At 42.6% G+C, this 24210-nt stretch overlaps 1 protein-coding gene across 2 annotated transcripts; it reads left to right on the top strand.

The window, feature by feature from the left end:
- The first annotated feature begins 1582 nt into the window (after nucleotides 1-1582).
- On the top strand, nucleotides 1583-21972 carry RNF14 (ring finger protein 14). Of its 2 annotated transcripts, none has more exons than XM_075900317.1 (8): nucleotides 1583-1740; nucleotides 3816-3978; nucleotides 8193-8344; nucleotides 12748-13275; nucleotides 13814-14042; nucleotides 15804-15976; nucleotides 17863-17993; nucleotides 19656-21972. In XM_075900317.1, exons 2-8 carry the CDS (start codon nucleotides 3825-3827, stop codon nucleotides 19711-19713), a joined length of 1425 nt encoding a protein of 474 aa, XP_075756432.1. In that variant the 5' UTR covers nucleotides 1583-1740; nucleotides 3816-3824; the 3' UTR covers nucleotides 19714-21972. The 2 variants fall into 2 exon arrangements, with proteins under 2 accessions (XP_075756432.1, XP_025043238.2); XM_025187453.2 differs by lacking the exon at nucleotides 1583-1740 and adding an exon at nucleotides 1844-2478.
- Nucleotides 21973-24210: the final 2238 nt, after the last annotated feature.

Below are 24210 nucleotides of genomic sequence, written 5' to 3'. Positions count from 1 at the left end.
GTGTCCACACTGCCCTCTTGCACAAGAGCTCCTGCGCAAGGGGGCTTACACCTGTTAAGGAGCATAGCTCTTGCGCAAGAAGCCCTCTTACCACACCATACTGTAAATTTCCTTGCGCAAGAGCGTGCGGGCAGCGTAAAGGCTCTGCAGATTCTTGCGCAAGAACAGTCATACTTGCCCAAGAAGCCGTGAGTGTAGACAGAGCCCCAGAGACTAATAAAAATGTAGATGGTATCATGAGCTCTTGTGGGCACAACCACTCCTTCAGATGAATCATCTACATTTTTGTTAGTCTAAGGATGCATAAAAATATACCCTTACCTTGATTTAAGCTACACAATTTATGCCTCCAAATAAGATCATTTTGAATTTAATTTTGAAATAGTGGTATTTTGACAATACCAGAAGTAGCCTGAAATAGCTCTGTTGTGTAGATGTAGTCTGAGGTCCTGCAGACTATTGGCTGTTAAGTTTTCTAAAATAGAGATCTATCATTAGTGGCATTTAAAACAGTATAACTTAGTTCATTATGGCTACGTCTACACTGGCCCCTTTTCCGAAAGGGGCATGCTAATTTTCAACTTCAGAATAGGGAAATCTGCGGGGGGTTTAAATAAAGATGTCCACCGCTTTTTTCCGGCTTGGAGAAAAGCCAGAAAAAAGCATCTAGACTGGTGCGATCCTCTGGAATAAAGCCCTTTTCCGGAGGATCTCTTATTCCTCCTTCAAAGTTTAAAAGGCAGCAAAGGGGGCCACCTAGGAGTCATGCTGGTAAAGCAGCAGCAGGCAAGAACTGCCTTCCTGCCAGAGCACCAGAAGTCAGGTGCTGCCTCCTGCTGCTTTGGCTAGGTTCCAGCGCAGCAGGAAAAATCTGTGCAAAAGTCCCTGCACACCTGTTTTCCCCAGGAGAAGAAACAGAAAAGTGCAGCCACGTGTAGCTATGCTGCCATTTCTGGGATGTTTTCAGTGTTTTATGGGGCACCTGGACAGGCAATTAAAATTTGGGACTCTTCCAGATTTTCTGGGCCGTATGGTCAGCATAGTCATGGTGGTGCCCAGCCAAACCTCAATATTGATGCACAAGCCAAAACTCATTCTTCTCACAGTTGGAAAAATCTTAAAGGGAGCACTGGTCCGCACTGCCATTACTAGTCTATACTAACCCCTCAGTACCTCCCCAAATAACTCTTTGAAATACAAGCAGCAGTGTTAATTTGAAATAAGCCCATTATTTTGAAAGAAGAGGCGTGGTGATGTGGCTGCTCACTGGGCTGGCCCACACCCACTGAGGCTCCCTGCAGCCTCGTTTAAAAGGCAGTCATGGCTCTTGCTGCAGGCAGGTTTTTGGTAGGCGAAGTTGCTTCTGCTCTAGGACGTGCTTTCTCCTCCGGTCCCCGCACGCTTAGCACCTAGAGCACGTGCTGGGGGCCAGGCGGCGGCGAACACACCCCGCACTCTCCAGCGCTGGAGCTGCCAGGGCTCGCAGCCTCGGGAAAGCCAGGCTGGGCTCCCACGCGTCTGCGCCTCGGCTGGACGTAGACGGGCGCCGCTCAGACCTTCCTCTCCTCTTGTCCGCGCGGCCCGCTGACCAGCCACTCCCCCGTCCCGCTCCGCAGGGCCCTCCTCCCTCCGGCAGGGGGCGCTGGCTCCTGGCAGCGCTGCTTAGAGCTCACCGGGGCCGCTCTTGGGCCCGGCCGTGCGGGGAGGGGCGGACAAGCGGTGGAGGCCGCCCGGGCCCAGGTGAGAGCGGGGACCAGGAGGCTCGCGGTCCGTAGCTCGGCCGGGGCCCGGCGCTGGCAATGCGCGGGAGACGGGGGTGCTGAGGCGACTGGAGCCGGGCAGCCCTGAGGGGAAGGGCGGGGCTGCCTGGGAAAGTGTCTAAGAATCCGGGGCCTGACGCTTCTCTCCTAAAGTCCCGTGGGAGCGCCCGTGCCAGGCCGGCGTCTCCTTTCAGGCGCTTCCCCTTCCCTCGCAGCCCTGTCCCTGTGCGGGCCAGAGCCCTGGACCCGTCTGCCGCCCCCACTTCTGATGGAGGCAGCGGCCCGAAGGGGCTAGGCTGGGGCTGATACTTGCGAGGACCCCGCTTTCAAGCAGGCTCCCTGCGTGTGTCAGCTCCCTGGACCTACCTGCCCCTCCCCCCCTGTTGCTTCCTTAAAATCCCATTTTCCCCCCTTCCCCAGCACCAGCTCCCCGGTGCCACCTGCTACCCACTCTCCCTTCTGTGCTTCTAGCTCCTGCCTGCCACCCTGCATTGCTGTCTATCAGAGGCTGGCAGGAGGCTCCTTGGAATATACTGGCTGCCAGCCCTGGCCCCGGGGACTATCGACTAGTCAGTCATGTAATGATAAGATTTCATGTGTTTACACGACTGTTCAATTACAGGATATTTAACATCCTTAGTGTTTACCTGGCTTCATGCCCCCACTGCTTCAATTGGTTGTGATTCCAGTCAATGGGAGCAGCAGGGAAAGCTTCCAGGTGAGCTGTTTCCTGCACTGCTGTTTCCCTGGCTAGAGGGAACACCGAGTGGCAGAATGTGGAGCCACTTCCTTCACAAGCCAGATCTGGCCTGGGAGGTTCTCCTCCACCCTGCAAAGTGGGAAGCCGGTGCTGGCACTCCAACCTCTCAAGGAAGACTGTGGGACTGGACCACCACTGCAGGGGAGGAGCCTGTGGCCCACCTGCAAGATGGTCATGGACCACACTTGGAGTATTACTGCCCTGGGTGTTGAGCATTATGTGTTTGACACTGGTCTGGAGTTAGTGGACTCTGTGGTGTTAACTCAAGCTGCCCAGGCTAAAGTTAAGTGTTCCAGCAAGAGTGGGCACACTGGGAACTGGAAATATTATTTGATTTGCCTCCAAACAATTGTGAGAGAAGCTGAGGGATTGTTGTAGTTGAGCTGCAGTCTGCACTCCCCTGACCAGCCAGCCAACCTGAGTTCAAAGTGTCACTGCACTTAAGATTTTTGTGTGTGGTCAGGTATTGGATTAGGGGCAATACTTGAGTTATAACTAAGTCTTAACTGCAGCAAAGACAAGCACTAAGTGTTGCAGGAGTCTGAATCCATGTATGCTGTACATCTGTGCTTCTGTAATGTAGACAATACTTCAATGGAAGGGATTTTTTGGAGGGCTAATTTTTGGTGTCCTGGACAGAGCAGCCCCTGCAAGGCTGGAGTAGTCTCCGGCCCGTGGCAGGTGGAGAGCTGCTCCAGCCCCACCAGTTAAATGGTTAAACTTTTGCAACCCTAGTGTAGAGAGGTACCTGCACTATCTTTCATCTAGCTAGATAGTTTAACAAGGCAGTGTGGGCTGGTAGTGCAGGCACATAGCCAGGGGACCATAATGGTCTTGGGCTGCCCACTATTACATCCTCGCTTCCTTCTTTAGTAAGTTATTTAAAGATAGCCTGGGTACAGCTACATAAGCTGTCATTTTTTTTCTTTCTTCAGTCTCCGATTTCCATCTCATCAAATGAATAAAGTGTAACCTTGATACTATTAGCACTGCCTTACATATTTCATTCTATAGTGTTCTTCAGCCGTTGACTTTCTAAGAGTTAGTCTCTGATTATCTGGGTTTTGAAGAGAGCCATTTTTTAGAACTTTAAAACTGCCAACAAATGATAGAGCATGTGTGGGATCTGTAACTGGAAGAAAAAGAGTAATTATGTATGGTATGTTTTTATGTTGTGCTATTGTGGTTTTTTTTATTTTCATTTCAGTGACATTTATATATATACGCACACACACAGACCATTCAAATTGTCTATTTAGTCCTTGATTTTTTTGGTTGGTTTCTTAATTCTGCAGAAAAGTTAAATGTCTTCAGAAGATAAGGAAGCTCAGGAGGATGAGCTGCTGGCATTAGCTAGTATTTATGATGAAGATGAATTTAAGAGGGCAGACTCTGCCCAAGGAGGAGAAACAAGAATTTGTCTGGAGTTGCCCCAAAATTTCAAAATATTTGTGAGTGGTGAGTCCAGATGTTTTTCATTATTCTAAAATGATTTTTTATAAAAAAAATACTTTATATTTTCATACATATATTCCAAAGGTGGCTCCCCAAACATTTTTATTTTATTTTCGTGAAACATCAAAGTCAGGAACAATTTGTCATACATTACGTTATTCCATGGGGGACTCTAGAAGCAAATTGATGTAGATATTTGAGTTACTTTCATGTCCATCTAGTGTGTTTTTGCATTGCATTGCATTTTTGTAGTGCCTTTCACCCAAGACTCTTGAGTTTTGAAATATTAGATAAAGTACATTATCATTTTTAAAATGTTTTAAAGAAATATTGCTTACTATCACAGGTAACACTGAGCATTACTGTAAGTGTCAACTTTGAGAAAATATTATTTTGTATTTGTTCAGGGCATTGAATTCTATATTGGACACAATAGTGCGTGTGTAGTTAGCTTCATTGGTTCCCATATGCAATAATTCTGTTTTCCTTGTTTGTATAGGCCAAATTTGGCTACGGGAATAACAAGTAACAAACACACACTTTTAAACTTTTGGCCGAGGGACTTGAAATTATGTTTAATTCTGTTTTTAATTGTATCTCTTTTAAGCTTCACAGTCTGTGAAGTGGGTATTAACTCAGAGAGGTGCCTTTGCTTCATAGACTCATAGACTCATAGACTTTAAGGTCAGAAGGGACCATTATGATCATCTAGTCTGACCCCCTGCACAGTGCAGGCCACAGAATCTCGCCCACCCCTCTTAGAATAATCCTCTCACCTATATCTCAGATATTGAAGCCTTCAAATACTTTGAAGGCCCCAACATGCAGAGAGTCCTTCAGCTGTGATCTGTGCCCAATGCTACAGAGGAAGGCGAAAAACCTCCAGGGCCTCTGCCAATCTACCCTGGAGGAAAATTCCTTCCTGACCCCAAATATGGCGATCAGCTAAACCCTGAGCATGTGGGCAAGACTCACCAGCCAGACACCCAGAAAGTTCCCTATAGCAACTCCTATCATCCCTCCATTGACCCATTTCCAACTGGAAATGAATGGTCAATTAGTTACCAAGATCATGTTATTTCATCCAACCATCCCCTTATCATAGAATCAGAACTGGAAGAGACCTCAGAAGGTCGTCAAGTCCAGCCCTCCGCTCTAGGCAGGACCAATCCCATCTAAATCAACCCGGCCAGGGCTTTGTCAAGCCGAGACTTAAACACCTCTAGGGATGGAGACTCCACTACTTCCCTAGGTAACCCATTCCAATGCTTCACTACCCTCCTAGTAAAATAGTTTTTCCTAATATCCAATCTGGACCTCTCCCACCACAACTTGAGACCATTGCTCCTTGTTCTGCCATCTGTCACTACTGAGAACAGCCTCTCTCCATCCTCTTTGGAACCTCCCTTCAGGAAGTTGAAGGCTGCTATCAAGTCCCCCCTCACTCTTCGCTTCTGCAGACTAAACAGACCCAAGTCCCTCAGCCTCTCCTCGTAGGTCATATGCTCCAGACCCCTAATCATTTTGGTTGCCCTCCGCTGGACCCTCTCCAATGCGTCCTCATCCTTTTTGTAGTGGGGGGCCCAGAACTGGACACAGTACTCCAGATGTGGCCTCACCAAAGCCGAATAAAGGGGGATAATGACATCTCTGGATCTGCTGGCAATGCTCCTCTTAATGCATCCTAATATGCCATTAGCCTTCTTGGCTACAAGGGCACACTGTTGACTCATATCTAGCTTCTCATCCACTGTAACCCCCAGGTCCTTTTCTGCAGAACTACTACTTAACTGGTTGGTCCCCAGCCTGTAACTATGCTTGGGATTCTTCCGTCCCAAGTGCAGGACTCTACACTTGTCTTTGTTGAATCTCATGAGATTTCTAGTGGCCCAATCCTCCAATTTGTCTAAGTCACTCTGGACCCTATCTCTGCCCTTAAGCGTATCTACCTCTCCCCCTAGCTTAGTGTCATCTGCAAACTTGCTGAGGGTGCAATCTATCCCCTCATCCAGGTCATTAATAAAGATATTGAACAAAACCGGTCCTAGAACAGAACCTTGGGGCACTCCACTAGAAACCGACCGCCATCCTGACATTGAACCGTTGATCACTACCCGCTGGGCCCGGCCTTCTAGCCATCTTTCTATCCATCTTACCGTCCATTTATCCAATCCGCATTCCCTTAACTTGCTGGCAAGAATATCGTGGGAGACCGTATCAAAAGCCTTGCTAAAGTCAAGGTACACAACATCCACTGACTTTCCCATGTCCACTGAGCCAGTTACCTCATCATAGAAGCCAATCAGATTGGTCAAGCACGACTTGCCCTTTGTGAATCCATGCTGACTATTCCTGATCACTTCCCTCTCATTCAAGTGTCTCAAAATGGATTCCTTTAGGATCCCTTCCATGATTTTTCCAGGAACCGAGGTAAGACTGACCGGCCTATAGTTCCCTGGATCGTCCTTCTTCCCTTTTTTGAAGATGGGCACTACATTTGCCCTTTTCCAATCATCCGGGATTTCGCCCGATCTCCACGACTTTTCAAAGATAATGGCCAAAGGCTCCTCAATGACATTTGCCAACTCCTTCAGTACCCTTGGGTGCATTAAGTCTGGACCCATGGATTTGTGTACGTTTAGTTTTTCTAAATAGTTCCTAACCTGTTCTTTACCCACCAAGGGCTGTCCATCTTCTTCCCATCTTGCGTCGCTTAGCACAGAAGTCCAGGAGCCGACCTTGTCCGTGAATACAGAGGCAAAGAAAGCATTGAGTACTTCAGCTTTCCCTACATCCTCTGTCACTAGGTTACCTCCTTCATCCATTAGGGACTGCACACCCTCTCTGATCACCTTCTTTTTGTTGACATGCCTGTAGAAACCTTTCTTGTTATCCTTCACATCCTTAGCCAGTCGCAACTCCATTTGCGCTTTCGCCTTCCTGATAACCCCCCGGCATTCTCGAACTATACATTTAAGCTCCTCCCTAGTCATTTGTCCAAGTTTCCACTTTCTGTAAGCTTCCTTTTTGTGCTTAAGTACACCAAGGATTTCCCCTGTAAGCCAATCCGGTCTCCTACCAGGTTTGCCTCTCTTGCTATGTGTCGGGATGGTTTCTTTCTGTGCCTTCAATAAGGCTTCTTTAAAATACTGCCAGCTGTCCTGGACTCCTTTCCCCTTCATGTTAACATCCCAGGGGATTCTTTCCATCAGATCTCTGAGGGAGTCAAAATCTGCTTTTTTGAAGTCCAAGGTGTGTATTTTACTACTCTCTTTCCTTCCTTTGGTCAGGATCCTGAAATCTACTATCTCATGATCACTGCTTCCCAGGTTGTCACCCACCTCTACGTCCCCTATTAGTTCCTCCCTGTTTGTGAGGAGAAGGTCAAGCTGTGCACGGCCCCTGGTCGGATCCTTCAGCACTTGTACCAAGAAGTTATCCCCAAGTATTCAGTTTACTTCTTAATTGTTATTTGCCCAAGATTACACACTGAAACAGTAATAGATACACAATGCTGTGCTCTGTTCACCCCCTTCTCTGGAAAGACCTCTCAAATATGAATTAGCTTTTTATCTTAAGGAAAACTGCCACAGTTGCATAACCAGAAGGGCCCAACTTCAGGTGGGTGGGAAAGAATGAGGGTGGGAGAAGCTCCGCAGCCAGCGCACCGGAGTGGAGCAGTGTAAGCCCTGGTCCCTTTCCCTAACTGGCTCGACAAGCGGCGTGGGGTAAGCCCCTGTATTCCGATCTTGCTCCTCAGCTGAAGTGCTGGGTGGGCTGGTAGGGATGGGCCTAGATGCAAAGTGTGTAGGTAATGGCTCACTCAGGCCCACGGATGGCTATGCCCCTGACTGCCAATGATAGATAAACTAGAGATCCTTGTTCCTTTTCTTAAGTATGTTCACCCTTATTCTTGAGAATTTGTCTTTACAGGTTATCTGGTTTGTGATTTATCTGATAGATAATAATGCTTACATAGTCAATATTCACTGATTCAGCCTCCCAACACACAATTGTTTATGAAATGTTGTAACACTAAAAAGGCATGTTGTTTACTAAAGTCTGAATAAAGCTGTTAAACTAGAACATTATCAAATGAAAGCAGTTTCTTGGGAACCTGATGTAGGTTCCCAAGTAACTTCATTAGGCTGCAAAACTTAGCATCATAGTTCTGTTGATCTCTCTTAACTGGCATCAATCAATTGTCTTTGGTTCAGGCAGTCCCACAGAGTGTCTCCAGAAGAATGGGTTTGAATACACAATTTGCTTTCTGCCTCCACTTGTGTTGAATTTTGAACTCCCATCAGACTACCCATCAGCCTCTCCGCCTGTGTTCACACTCAGCGGTAACTGGCTCTCCCGGACCCAGGTTTGGTTTAAAATCTTTTTGACACTTGTTGTACCTTTCAGGAACATAACAAAGGTTCTTTATAATTCATAGCTACTAGTTGTAAATGCAGCAGGTGAAGGAACTTGTATAGAATCTAGTTGTATAGAACTTCACTTTTAGAATCAGTTCAGTTGAAGGAAACAACTAGTATCTTGAAGTGTAATACATACTTATGATGATTTGTGTACATAGTAGTTTTTATTGGCACCCTATTTATTGGCAATTAGCTTTTTCTCTTCATGCTGCAAGAGTTTTAAGGATAAAGGATGGATCTTCAAAAGCATCTTAATTACTTAGGTGCACAAATCCCATAGAAAATCAGTATATTTTAGGCTGCTAAATCATTTAGGGTAATTTTTTTAGAGCATTTACATTATTTAAGAGCCCATTAGCTGTCAATGAGACAGACTCTTACATGTTAAAATCATTTTTGAAAATGACTAAGTTCCTAAGTCACTTATACATTTTAAATGTACTTAAAGATGTAGAGATATGTATAGTGATATTTTCATAAGTATGTATGTGATTTGAGTGGGTGATTTCAATGGGTAGTAGATACATTTATAAATCTTGCTTGGTGCTTATCTGCATCTTTGAGTACCTATTTGGAAATGTTATGGTTAGACCTTTCTGAAAATCCCAATCCCAATTTGATGTCCTGTTTCTCTGTTTATATCCTGTGTGTGTTATATAGTGTATACATATTAGTCTGTAAACACAATGCTGTACAAATATAGCTTGTATCTGAAAATCTGTTTTATAATGTGTCATGAGATTCAGGTACCTTCTGAACAATCATTCTCCTTGAAATATTTTTTTTTTTTTTTACTATTTAAAAGTATGAAGAACAAAACACTAAGAACACATAAGAGTATATATTTTAAAATCTCTGTAGAGAGGCATAGTTCTGTCAATAGCAGCTAATGATCTTTAATAGTCCCTTTAGCAGCCTTTGGATTTTAAGATCATTAAAATTAAAAAGATGCTATTAGTATTGATATCCCCAGAATTTAAGTTGTTTTTTCTAATGTTTGTAAACATCAGAAAGTAGTAACCCAGCGTTTGTGAGTAACCCAAAAGTAACAATCCAGGGTGCAAGTGTAGATAGAGAGCAGTCTTCACTGAGGGCACTTCAGTTTCAAAATTGCAAGGAAGAGTGCAATTGATCTATAAAAATAACTAAAAGATTTATCCAGCATGCCTCGGATCCTTAACTCAAATAAGTTTTGTTTTTCTTCATTTAAATCGTTGTTCTGAGTAGGGATGTAAGCTACTAGTTGACTAGGCAAAAGCTTATCGGATAGTTGACTAGTGTCACAAGAGGGCGCTGCCTGCTGCTCGAGTGATCAAGTCAAGCAAACAGAGCTCCTGACCATGTATTATAACCTGCTCGCAGAACAAGAGTTCCACAGTAGACAGATTGTGCCCTTGATGAGTTTAATGCAGGCAATTCAGGAGAAAATTTTAAAAGCACTATATGTATATGCAGGGCTCAACAAATAATACAGTCTACTTGCCCGGGGCAAGTAGATTGCAACCCAGAAGAGCCAGGTTCAGACGATCTGTGCATGCACAGAATGATCTGTGCATGCGAACCGCGGCGAGCCCTGTGTATGTGTATATTTAGTACTTTAAACAATTAAAACAAACAGTGAAAGACATTAAAAGGCATTGCAAGCATAAAAAGGCATTAAAAGCAACAATTAAATGGAATATTTAACAATTTAAATCTAATTCTTAACCCAATTTAGCAGCCTAATTCTTAATCCAATTTAACACACACTCACCCTCTGGGGCTGGCCAGACCCCAGGGCTACGTCTAGACTGGCATGATTTTCCGCAAATGCTTTTAACAGAAAAATTTTTCTGTTAAAAGCATGTGCGGAAAAGAGTGTCTAGATTGGAACGGATGCTTTTCCGCAAAAGCACTTTTCACGATCGGGGCTTTTTTGCGCAAAACAATACCGCGTTGTCTACACTGGTCCTCTTGCGCAAAAGCATTTGCGCAAGAGGGCTTTTGCCCGAACGGGAGCAGCATAGCATTTCCGCAAGAACACTGACAATCTTACATGAGATCGTCAGTATTCTTGTGGAAATTCAAGCGGCCAGTGTAGACAGCTGGCAAGTTTTTCCGCAAAAGCACTTGCTTTTGCGGGAAAAACTTGCCAGTCTAGACGCAGCCCAGGTTAATTTGGTTGAGGTGGAAGTCCGACGTGCATGTCAGCCTAATATGCCGAATCGATGGACTCCTACTCCTGGGGCAAAATGGTGTGGTATATATCCCCTCGGCAGGTGCCAGTTCAGTGGGATGCATCCACTGGTTGCACACAATCCAGGTGGGGTGATGTCCGATACTAACACCCCCTTCTTCTTACTGGTGTGTCCACGACCAATCCAGAAACAGCCGGTTTTTGTACTAACCAACTTTGCTTGTCTCACCAGGAGTGAGAAACAATGGTCTGTCCTTGGTTAGATTCTTCCCTTGTTACTTTTTTTTTCTTATCTGCAAATGCTGGAAAAACTGCCTCAGCACATGTACACGGTTCTTTTATTTCACACAGTTCTTTTCTTAAAGTTGTAAATAAGTCCATAATCCTCTGGGGCTCTTGCCTGAACCTCAGCATTGCCTCTCTTCAGCTCACTTACTGTTGATTCACTCATGCTAACCATTCACACTAACCATGATTCATGACACTAGTCCCTCAACTAATCCCTTCTCCTCCTCCCTCTTGCTGCCTCTAGCAAGGGTGGGAGAGCAGGAGCCAGTGCTGGGAGGAGCCGGCTTAAAAGCTGGTTCCCCCCATCACCATCTCCACGAGAAGCAGGGGAGACAGAGGGGGTAGCAGGGACCAGGCATGAGCCAGGAATCAGCTGATTTCCAGCTTGTGCCCTGTACCAGACGCTGCACACTCTGCTAGTGAACTAACATGACAAATAAAGTTAGTTGCAAGATAAAAAGAATGCTTGTATCCTAACTATATTTAATTTATATAATTATTTTAGTAAACTGGAATACTAACATTTCACTGCAAATCAGGTAGAAGTGGAAAAGGTCTCTGCTACAGCACATTAGACAGCAGATGTCTAATTCAGTATACAACATTAGAAAGTTTGATAATAAAAGCCAAAAAGGCTAATGCTTCATGAATTAGTGCAGGCATGTAATATCTATTGTATATCAGATTTTAATGTTTAAAATAACACTGTTGAAGTACATTAGATGACAAAACACAGAAAGCGTAATACCTAAACCAGAGTTAAGTAGTTGGCTGAATCTTGAATTGGCTTCCAAATGTGCTATATTTAGTTCAATCAGAATAATAAGGATGAGCTCGAGTCCCCATGGACAGGGGCTCCCTGCAGATATCAGCTCCTGCCTGCCCCCTTCACCCTTTGACAGAGGCAGCACCACTGAGAGAGTGGGAGGTAGGCGGATCTGGTGCCCACAGGGAGCTGGCTTTTAAGCAAGCTCCTCATGGGCTCTGACTCCTGATCTCCCCCTGGCCGCACTTGCTGCCTCTGATGCAGAGGCAGCAAAGGGGGAAAGTGCATGTAGTTGACAGGATTAACCAATAAGCCTAGGTTTATTGGTTAATCATGTATTCATCTACACATTGACATCCCTACTCCTACCTATGCACTTGAAAGGAAACATTATAGGTGGCTTGTAATAAGTTTAAATCTGACCTGCAAAGTTGGTGGGAAATTAGGTGTTCCTTTATGCTGCCTTATGATTTATGAAGAAAGCAAGATATTATTCCAAATGAATTTTTCATTTTATTTTATTTTTATTTTTTTACTTTTGGAGTTAAGGCCTTGTCCTGCCCTGATTTTCCTGGAAAATTCTGTGGACCAGAGGAAAAGTTGGATATCCGATTATCAAGCAAGTGAAAACTAATTTGAGAAGGAGAGTGACTAGGGCACCAGACATAGTTTAAATATTTTTAGATAGGTTAACTCGAAGCAAATAATATTTAATCCATACACCAAAGTGTACAGAACTGTTACCTCAGTTACTTATCACATCATATGATTTTTATTTCTAAATTACATTTCTTTACAATTACTCGTAATATTTTCTAGTATTTTGTAATGCAGCTCACTTTGTTTTCTATACAGGCTAAGGTGTAGACTGAGGATTTTTACTATGGAGCTTAGCAACTAATCAAATAAAGATGTAAAGGGGTGCTCTCCTATTATTTCCCAATGACTACAAGCAGCAAATACCTTGTTAAACTAAATTAGTTTATGGCCTAAACTTGAAATTTGAAGTTTTCTCAGAAGGTACCATATGAAAAGGGAAGTTTGCTCAGATGAGTTAGGAATCGTTGGAAGATGTAGCTATTCTTTTTGGGTTTAAAATGTTAACTTTTCTTTTCTAGCTTACTGCACTATGCAAGCACTTAGACAACTTGTGGGAAGAGAACAGAGGCTGTGTGGTATTGTTTGCCTGGATGCAGTTTCTTAAAGAGGAAACACTAGCTTACCTGAACATCACCTCTCCGTATGAACTAAAAATATGCCACCAAGAAAATGGGCAAAGCAGGACACCTCTGTTTCCTCAGAACTCTGAGCTGGATAGTTGTGGTGCAGCAAGTGGTACGACAACACAAGAGGAAATCCTTGATGAAAGAGCTATACAGGATGTGGAGTCTCTGTCAAGTCTGATAAGGGAAATCTTGGATTTTGATCAGGTTCAGCAGAAAAAATGCTTTAACAGTAAGATGTTCTTGTGCAGCATCTGCTTTTCTGAGAAGCTGGGTAGTGAGTGTATGTACTTCATGGAATGCAGGCATATATACTGCAAATCCTGTTTAAAGGACTACTTTGAAATTCAGATCAGGGATGGTCAGGTCCACTGCCTCAGCTGTCCAGAACCAAAATGTTCTTCTGTTGCTACTCCAGGCCAGGTAATAGAAGAAGTATGTAATCAATGCATGCACACATCTAGCTAACTAATAAAGCTGAATTGTATATAATGGATTTTTATTCAAACCATAGTAATTTCATACTATTCAGAGGCCACTTACAATTAAAATTAAATCACCTGGCACCAGTTTTGCAACACTATTAGTTTCAGATGTCTTGAACACTAGTTTGGATTAATGTGATCCCACTGACTGTGCTAATCGTTTTCACTATGGGACTGTAAACTGTCAGTGCCCAGGATTTGAATTGCTAGTGAATATTTAAGAATATTCAGAATATTTAAGATGATTATGCTCAAAGCTAAGATTTAGTTACAGAGCATGATGAATAATATGTTTCCTTTTTCTCTAATTATTGTAGTAATCTCCAGGTCAGAATGAGAGTAATGTTTAAAATATGCTAACGCATATTCAAACTAGTTGTTGATACTCATGTCCTAGAATAAAACCTTTTTTTATCAGAGCTAATAGATTGAACATCCAAATCCAGGAAATGTAATGCTGTTTGATTTCTGTTTAGGTTAAGGAACTGGTTGGAGAGGAGTTGTTTGCACGTTATGACCGTCTACTTCTGCAGTCCAGCTTGGACTTGATGGCAGACGTGGTATATTGTCCTCGTCCATGCTGTCAGACGCCAGTGATGCAAGAGCCAAGTTGCACCATGGGCATATGTTCCAGCTGCAACCATGCCTTCTGTACCCTCTGTAGAATGACTTACCATGGAGTCTCTCCATGTAAAGTCACTGCAGGTGAGTTGCACCCTTTTGGAACTGGGTCACAAAATGAATTGCAACTTTCATTGTAAAATATAGTGACAATAAGTAGATACTTGGAAACCGTTCTATTTCTGTATCCACTATACTAAGGAGTAAGTGAGTTAACACTTCCTTCCATGTAGTGGGGGTTCTCTGTGTAATGGGGATGAGAGGTTAAATGTAGTTGAAAGGCTGGCCTCTGCCCTGAAGAATTTATAGCTCAAAGTAGGGATGTGAAAGGTTAACCAGTAAGTATCACCAGGGCTCGCCGAACTGCGGCAAGCCCTGCTCGCCAGCCGTGCTGTCCAGCAATCTGCGCATGCGCAGATTGCCCGAACCCAGCTCTTCCGACAAATTCTATTATTTCTCAAGCCCTGAGTATCACCCTTAATGGGTGATACTTAGCTATTCTGATTAACCGGTAGAGGCTGGAGCAGCCCGTCTGCCGCGGACAGAGGGCTGCTCCAGCCTCATGGTGGGCCTGTAGGGGACTATTCAGAGCAGCCCCTGTCCACAGCTGAGCCTGGGCTCATTGCAAGTAGAAGCCCTCTGCAGACAAGGCCATGCTGGAGCAGCCCCTGCCTGTGGAAGAGGGGCGCTCCAGTCCAGCCTCAGCATGTAGAGGAGCCACTCCAGTCCAGTAGGGCAGGAGTGCTGCCCATGTCCTTTAATCGGTTAGCTGATTAAACCTCACATTTAACTGGTTTACCAATTAAACGGGATTTTACATTGCTAGTTGAAAGTCTGAACATACCTCAGCGAGTTAGATGAGCAATTGATATAATTAAGCACAGTGGTTGTGGCACTACAGTTCCTCATGATGCCTGTTTGTATATCTTAAGGTTTTTTAAAAACAAAATGATGATTTTTGATTACTTGGAGGAAAGTATGTCACATGGGGTACATTTCTGTCTCCCACAGTGGCTGGTAGCAAATGCTTGAGGGTTGGTACAAGAAACCATGAAGTGGACACTTATGGAATAACATGAAGCATTTACCCATATGCCATGAAGCAAGAGGGTTTATATTTCAGACACTTTAAAATCCATACTAATGTAACTCAGGCTGTTATCTATATGAAAGTTCCTTCCTGTTTTGAATCTTGAGCATTTGACCTTGATATCTTGTGACAGAGCTCCACTAAATTTATGGAGCTAGTAAAAAATATCTTTGTAACAATTTTTAATTTGCTGCCTATTTCAATTTTATTAACAGTCCTCTTGTACTTATTACAAGAGACTCACAGGTATCTAATCTTATCTTTTTTCTAATGTTTATTCGGTATGTCATGTACACTCACTCACTCTTAACTAATTATCTCCTCTCTAAACTAATTATCCCTCGTATTTTCAGTCTTATATCATAGGAATTTTTTTTCCCATGCCTGTAATTGTGTTGGTTGCAAATAACTGAAAACCTTTTATTTCCACTTAACCATTTTGAGGTAGGATGACAAGAAGTATAAAGTACTTGTTCCTTGTGTGTTCTCTTTTGTTTGTCCTGGAGTTTCGACAACTGTGGGGTGGTAGATTATACTAGCTAGGGTCAGCCACTGGGTGGAACTTCTGGATGGCTGTTGCTACCTAAATCTCTTATCAGGGTTATTAGAATCCTCTTGACCCTTGCAATATTTGGAATCTCCTGGATTTTGTTTACAATTAGTTTGACTCATTGTCCTAGCTAATAGTGTGACTTCATATGCAGTGAGGTATGTAAGGCTAATGTGCATTTTGGTGTCTTTATTTCACTCTTTAGAAAAGCTAATGGATTTGCGTAATGAGTACCTAGAAGCAGATGGGGACACAAAAATATTTTTGGAGCAGCGCTATGGCAAAAGAGTGATTCAGAAAGCCCTTGAGGAGATGGAAAGCAAAGAATGGCTAGAAAAGAACTCAAAGGCCTGCCCTTGTTGTGGCACTCCTATAGAAGTAAGTTTATTGGGCTAACTTTGGAGAATTGTAATTTGTTCTTAATTGTAACTGTTCTATGTTGCTAATGTGATTGACTATAGAGAACAGTGCTAGGGAATTAGGAATTTTATTTGTAAAGGGTTCAGATGATGCTACTTATCTCATCCCTGCTGCTGGCTCTGGCTACTCTAGTTTTATTTTTGAGTATTATATTTAATAAAAAGTATGTATTTTCAGTTTTTAAAGGTATTTATCAGTGTTCTCCAGATGCCAGGTAATTGTCAGGAAACAGTTCAGGAAAAGGTGAATTTCCAGTGTGTTTAGTAATTCAGCCAAATAAGACTTCTGTGCCAAAGGCTATTAGTTCACAAACAGGGAATAACATTTACCTATATTGGAGACTTACACTTGTTGTAGAGCTTGTTCTGACTTCTGCAGCCAGGAAAAGCAGCTGACATTATAATAAGAAGAAGCTCCTCCTTTGGTTACACATCTTCTGAAACCAGGTTGAAGTGAGGACTCACAATAGACCTCACAAGGACATTAGATTTTATGGTCCCTCCTAGGGATGTTAAAATTAGATTAATCAACTAATTGAATAGTCGATGGAATTTCCATCCACTATTCAATTAGTCAATAAGGGCACTTCTACTTCGAAATGTAGCAAGAGCCTTCCTGGCCGTTGCTACATTTCAAAGGCAGAAGTGCCAGGTGACATTCTGCCTTTGAAATGTACAGGCAGCACTTCTGCTTTGAAATGCCACGTGGAGCCCAGAGCCAGTGGTCCCCCACAGGCTCTCTCCTACTTTGAAATGTACAAGGAACCCCAGTGGGGATTCTTGTACATTTCAAGGTGGAACACTGCCGCTACATCCCTGTCCCTTCCCACGGAGCTGGCGGGAACCAGCTTTTAAGTCAGTTTCCTTCAGGACTCCTCCTCCTCCTCCTCTCCCTCCCCCGCTGCCTCTTTATGATAGAGGCAGCAAGGGCAGGGGGAAGCGATTAGTCAATTACTCGCTTACATCCCTAGTCCCTTTTGCATTCTGGTTGAATCACAAAGGCAGGCGGTGTTCTACAAACATCAGGGAGATACTCCTGTCACCAAATATTCTGCAAACTAGGCAAAGAGGTATTGAGCTGGGAGCCAAAAAAATATAATTTCAAATCTCACATACTGATTGCTGTTAGTATTTCCATCCATTTCAGACTTTTACTTTTATATCTCAACCCTAGAAGGCAATCAAATATTCACGTCTCATTGGGCAAATAAATAAACAGATTGTCCAAAGTCATGTCAAAGAGAATTGGGAAGAAAACAGAAGTCTGTAATACAGCAGAATCAAGTTTTTGCCACTTTGCAACACTGACTTTCTGGCTAAATATCCCAAAAGATTATCCTGTCTAACCAGTACGTGCCACTTTCTTTCCAGAGTCAGAAATAGATCTCAGGAATCTATTTCTACTGGAATCTAGTATTCTACTGCTTTCTAACAAATAGCTGCGTAACCGTCTGGCAGAATTGTCTTGAGTAACCCACATAAATAGCTATTCCACATGGAGAATAAATTATTTCCATCGTTCAAGTAGGTAGAGATCTGTACTGATGATCTGAAGATCCAGGACTCCTGGATAGTAATTCCTGAAGGTGACCTTGTTGTTGAATGTGATAGCTGGTGATGAAAAATTATTTTTTTGAATAAAATTATTTATTCATACAGTGGGTAAATAGTCTATGAAATCTTTATAGTCTGTCAAAGATGGTGTGACGTGTAGTGTAATACTGTACAGATGTTCCATTTCTGAAAATACACTGCTGATATTGCACAAAGGTAGGTTTGAAGATTTAGAAGTGACATGAGATATAGTCAATTCTTACTGCTATTCCCTGTTTCTTCTTCCATCAGAAACTAGATGGTTGTAACAAGATGACATGCACTGGCTGCAGGCAGTACTTCTGCTGGCTTTGTATGGGTTCTCTGTCTAGGATGAACCCATACAGGCACTTCAATGACCCATCCTCCCCCTGCTTTAACCGGTATGTATTCACAATATATGTCCTCAGATACAATAGAAACTCCATATATGTAGCATTTTCTTGCAAGCTCTCCCAGAATTATTTTTTGCATAATTATATAGTTAATTACAAAGTTAAAATAAAAATGAGAAAATTTGAGGTGTGGGTAAAGATAAAAAAATTGTCAGATGGGATTTGGAATATCTCTTTTGAGAGATTTTTTTTCTATTAGAACTGTTCATTTTCATGAATAGGTGCTCAGTCTGATATAAATACTTAGATAAAAAAGCTGCTGTAAATTTTAGGAGCTGCAGAACTGGAAGTTAACATAGGGATTGTGTGGAAGAATAGAGATTATTGCTACTTGGGTAGATGGAAAGAGAATTGGATGAGAGAAGTATAATAGTGTGAAAACGTAATTTGCTGACTTGTATTTTGTGCCTTAGAATATTTTGCTAATCAAGCAGAATCAAAGAATCTTTGAAAATATATTCTATTCTCAAATCTTTCTGTGCATGTGTAATGTGCCCATTACTGTCCTACATAGGTGTCATATCAAATTAATACTAAGACAGTATTTTTCACCTCTCCATTGCTGATACTGCTTTCTTTAGTGGATGTGTTCAGATACTTTTATTTCCAGAGAAAATGTTGCTGGTCATTGTGAAGTCATTTTCAAAGTCAATGCTTTGCAAATAGGCCATGTTGTGCATTCTGCTGTGAAGGCAACAGACTTGGAGTCTTCCTAAACTCTGGTGGTAGGAATTTCCTAGCAACAGGGGGTTATCTGTAGAAGGCATGACGACTTGAAAATTTAGCTCTGGGTTTCATCAGCCTTAACAAAATCTTTGATTCTAATAGGTTTTGGCAAAGGAAACCAATGTCTTGAGTTGTAGCCAGGCTCCCAGCTATTGAAGGCTTTAAAGATTAGCACCAGGAACTTGAGTCTTTTATATTAGACATTTTATTGATGCGTCCATGGCGGGGAATAGGAGTCAGCACTTCTAAGATCTGTTCCATATCCTCGAATAAACGAAAGTCAGTAGTAAAATTCAGGTACTCTCTGTGCCTCAATTTGCCTACTGTAAAATGGGGCAAGGATCCATCCGTAACTGGACTTTCTGAATTGCAATGACTGGCTGTTTCTCCAGCCTTGTTTCCTCTTCTCTTTGGTTTCACTCCACAACTGCCCTTCCTTACCCACCTTCCCTTCAACATTCTATCTCCCTTCCCTTTTCTTTCCATTTATCATATTCTCTCCGAACTTGAACCAACACCCCAAAAATAATTTAATCATTGAACTAATTTGATATGTTTGCAGCATATATTTTCACTTTGCTTGTGTGACATCTCGCTCACCTGTCCTTTTCTGCTTTGATTGTAAACTCTCGGCAAAAGGTACTCTTTACTACTATGGACAGTGTCTAGCACAATGGGCTCTCTACTTCAGTTTGGTCCTAGGCCCTGCCATAATAAACAATTAAAAATAATACTCTCAAGGATCTTTAAAGGCCTAATTATCATTGTGCTATGTTTGTATTACCATAGTGCCTATGAGCCCTGGTTGTGGACCAGGACACCATTGCACAAGCACTGTTCAAGAAGCTGAAAAGTTCAAATCATAGTTTCAAATTCAAGTTGTTGTTCACTGTTTCCTAACATAAATTCTGGCCTGTCTCATAGGTTGTTTCAAGCTATGAATGTTGATGGTGACTTCTGGGATGCTGAAGATGAACACTAGTTAGCTTCTGTATCACCTGAAGCTGAAGAAACCAGGAATGAATTTTTTCCACTTTTGTCAAGTTTGTTTGCTTTCATATGATATGTTACCACTCTTATCATGCTGCAGGCTGCTTATACAAATAACTATTTGGATGCCATTGCCACAAAGGAAATCATTTTCCTCCTCTTACCTACATATTCAATGCTAGATAGAGTGAATAAACTGTCATCCAAAGGCTTAAAAATAATCTAGGAAACGTAATACCATAACGTACCCCCTTTTTCAGAAACATCTTAAAAATCTCTGTTTGGGAATTTCTCCAGGAAGTTTGACCTTGCAAGGATTTCTGGAGTCCATCCTGTGGAGTAATCTTTTCTCTGACTGAGGTGGCCTTGATATGCTCTCTCTGGAGTACTTTGGTGAAGCTGCTAGTGTTCGTTGCAGGAAGACTCATCAAATGTAGCTTAAGAATTTTCCCCCTCCCTCAGAAACTGAGTCAGTTGTTTTCATAGCAGTTCTTGACCTGGATCCAAACTGATTTTTCGGCGGTAGTTCACTGGTCTAGTACTGACACACTTCATTGGGGGTGAGGGGTTAGAGATTTATAAATTGCTGAATGTTTGCATCCCATTCCTCCTTCTCCCCACCTCTACAAAGTGGATCTAATGTTTGGATCTTGTGTAGAAAGTTCCTGACAAACATTTTCTATTTTCATAAGTATTGCTATTCAATTTCAATAATTGATTTCCGTGTTTCTATCAGACCTTAACATGGAATGAATTTGTGGTTTAGTGATTATTTTCATTATGATGGATATTAAAACAATCTGTTTAATGTGCATCCTATCTGAAATTCTGGGCAGTATTTCTTGACTCAAATATTAAGAAAATTGACCTCAGACACTGAACTGAAATTTTACAGGTGCATAGTCAAGTGAGACTTGAATCCCTTAGCTGATGTTTTTCCTTCCCAGTTTCTAAAGTTAGTAGAACATTTTGTGAAATGGTGTCTTCTGGCCAAAAAAAAACCACAACACAAATGGCTGGGACGAATGTGTGACCCTGACCTAGGGTCATTCTGTCATTATATTTCCCCATGAAAGTTATTGGGAAAACAAGTCTGCCTACCCTGATAGTTTCACAAGCAGTCTCAGACATGAGAGCAATGTGTGTGGACTAGATTTTTAGAAATATTTTTCATCTGTAAGATGGGCTAGAAAACAGCTGCTTTGACTTTTTAATGAAAAGAATCTTGTTTAAAATAAGACAGCAGAGCCTGAATGGCTCTGGAGCTAGATGATAATAGTGGTCAAGGTCAATTCTTCATATGTAGTTTTGGTTGTTAGTAAATCTTTACTCAGATGTCTGTATAGCTGAACTAAGTGAAAGGTTTAATCCATTTCTAGAAAGGACAAAGATCGCTGTTACACAACTCCTTGTGATGGTTGGTAGCCTGAGAGAGATCAAAGATAGCATAGGGACAGATTCCCCTTGCTTAGAACTGAACAGCCTTAATGTTGGTAGAGGGTAGGAGAAGCTTGGTCACTACTGTGTGTGGATTGTTTAAGTTGCATTCCAGCACCTTTTACATACACTAACTTCACTTTTGAAAAGAAATTCAATTCTCTGCACATTTCTCTATTATGGAATGTATATCAGCACATAAATTATTCTGCTTCTATGCAGCAACTGTGGTGATCACTGCAACTGATAAATTTGCTTAGCTGTTTGCAATAAGGTATATTACAATAGTAGTACCCAGCCCTTGTGCATACCCAGCTACGTGGTAGGAGATCTTGGATTTTCACCCATTCACAAAATTCACTCTTTTTAAAAAACCAACCACATTGCAGGGTTTTTCTTTTAAAAGATTGTGTTTGGATAGGCTGCATGCTAGCTCTGTATTATTTTGCTCTGATAACTATTTAAATATAATGATCGAGAATTCAAAGCGTAAAGTTAATTCAGCTGAAGCTTTCCTATTTAAGCACTTTCTGGAATGTGCTTGTTTATCATTCAAAAAGGTTTTTAAAAAAATGGATTATGCATACAGAAACAGGTTAGAGTGTCTGCTTCCTCATCTCTCATTCTACCTGTGTTAGCTTTGCAGAAATAACCATGAGATGTTATGATGCAGTAAAAAGATTGGTTATGATTTTATCCTTTAAAATTACATGGTTCAAAAGAATCCTATTCTCTTAGCTTTGTAAAAAGGTTGTAAATCCTGTATTACCAAGATGAATGTAAGATGGAGATGAATAAAAGTTATTAAAATTTAGATTTGTTCTTCAATTATAGAACATGTATCTAGGCTCTGATTTTTTTTGCTGCTGCTTTCATAGCTTTGGTATTAGCTTTCCATTTTCTTTTGTGGACAATCTGATACGCTCAGTACCTTAATATATGGCACAGTCTTTGGCCTCATATACAATTTATTGCCACCGCTTACACCTAAAGATTGACAAATTATAGAAGATAGAATAATTCTACCTACTTATGTTACCCATAGCTATTAGAGGGCCAAAGTTATAGTTCAAGGAAAAATTGTCTGCAGCAGCTCTAAACTCTTCTAGCAGGAGCATAAATATATATATTTACTATATATGGCCTGCTTAAAAAACAGCCTCCAGTTTTTCTGGTGTAATTCACACATGTAGAATAAAGGCAAAAATCTTGCAACAGCTTGAAGGAGGTGGCTCTGGAATTAAGTAAACCTGCTGTCCTGCCAATTTTTACAAGTTGCTTTTTAAGGCCAGAAATGGCAATAGACCAAATGATGTATAGGAAGCCAAGATTTGCATCACTTTTCAGGTTCTGCCAGATGAGCAATGTACTCAGTCTTGCCTCAGTTTTATTTAAAGTCAAGTACTTATAATTCCTAATAGAACTTAGAAAGTTAATGGGTAAGGACAGTCAACATGACTTAACTTATTTGGATATAAATACAGGCAGTCCCCGGGTTACGTACAAGATAGGGACTGTAGGTTTGTTCTTAAGTTGAATCTGTATGTAAGTCGGAACTGGCGTCCAGATTCAGCCGCTGCTGAAACTGACTGCCAGTTCTGACTTACATACAGATTCAACTTAAGAACCCCAAGCTTCCCCAAGTCAGCTGCTGCTGAAACTGATCAGCGCTGATTCCAGGAAGCCTGGGGCAGAGCAACTCTGCCTCCGGCTTCCTGTAGTCAGCGCTGGTCAGTTTCAGCAGCGGCTGAATCAGGACGCCTGGGGCAGAGCAGCTGGGGTGCTGCTGGGTTGCTCCAGTAGCACCGCTCCTCGGCGCTACTGGACCAACCCAGCAGCACCCCAGCTGCTCTGCCACAGGCGTCCTGATTCAGCCACTGCTGAAACTGACCAGCAGCGGCTGAATCAGGACCTGGGGCAGAGCAGCTGGGGTGCTGCCGGGTTGGTCCAGTAGTGACCAGAGCTGCTCTGCTCCAGGGTCCAAAACAAAAGCCTGGTCTGCTGGGGGGGGCACACTAGCTGCACCCCCGCCCTCCCCCCAGCAGACCAGGGACACGGGGAGCAGAGCCGCAGTGGCAGCGGGGTGCTGCGCCTCTGAGGCTTTGCTCTGGCAAAGTCTCAGGCGCGGGACCCCCCCCCCGCGGCTGCGGCTTCAGTCCTGGTGCCTGTGGTCTGCTGGGGACTGAAGCGGCAGCAGCGGCGGGTTCCCACGCTTCTGAGGCTTTGCCAGAGCAAAGCCTCAGAAGCGTGGGAACCCGCCCGGTGCCCCTGGTCTGCTGGAGACGGTCTCCAGCAGACCAGGGGCACCGGAGCAGCTTACGAACGGGGCTCTCTCGCCCCGGAGCTCGCAGGTAGCAATCCGCTACCTCGACCTCCAGGGCGAGAAAGCCCCGTTCGTAAGTGCGGATCCGACATAAGTCGGATCCGCGTAAGTCGGGGACTGGCTGTACTGCATTTAATGTAGAAAATTACATTATGAATAAGTTGTAGGATTTCTGTGTAAAATATATACCCATACCTAAGCAACATCCACAGTGACATACAATAGTTTGTAAGCCCTTTTTGTAGTAATAAAGGGCAAAACCAATAGAGTTTGAAAAGTAGCAACAACCAACTGTCCAGTTAACTGTATAGGGGAGAAAAGCAAATCCACCTATATTTAGGCTTAGGTATAAAATATTTGTCTAATGTTAGTGCCTTAGTCTTAATGTACATTAATTCCAATGTTCAGATTTCTAGAGTTGACCATAAAGTATAATAGTAGCCATAGTGATACAGCTGATAAGCAACAATTGGCTGTTTAACTATTTGGCGATAGCTTCATGAAATAACTAAGAGTACTGAAGAGCCAGAGTGGGTGCAGCATTTCTCTGATTTTGCTCAGGTGAACAGCCCCAAGGCTAGAATGTAAATTAATGCAGGAGAACTTTGAGGAAGTTTATTAATGACTAACTCTAGTTGGGGCTAGAACTTCAATTTCATGATGCTAATGCAGTTGAGATTAGTAAATATGAGGGGAGAAAAATGTAAACATAGGTCATTCAAATGTTAA

This window comes from Pelodiscus sinensis, chromosome 17 (genome assembly GCF_049634645.1).
Source record: "Pelodiscus sinensis isolate JC-2024 chromosome 17, ASM4963464v1, whole genome shotgun sequence".
Taxonomy (NCBI): domain Eukaryota; kingdom Metazoa; phylum Chordata; order Testudines; family Trionychidae; genus Pelodiscus; species Pelodiscus sinensis.
This window is presented reverse-complemented; position numbering and strand designations above follow the sequence as displayed.

Coding starts and splice junctions, on each gene's coding strand:
- RNF14 (XM_075900317.1), top strand. CDS start 3,825: ATGTCTTCAGAAGATAAGGAAGCTCAGGAGGATGAGCTGCTGGCATTA. Junction 3,979..8,192: donor TTTCAAAATATTTGTGAGTG/GTGAGTCCAGAT, acceptor TCTTTGGTTCAG/GCAGTCCCACAGAGTGTCTC. Junction 17,994..19,655: donor TCCTCCCCCTGCTTTAACCG/GTATGTATTCAC, acceptor CCTGTCTCATAG/GTTGTTTCAAGCTATGAATG.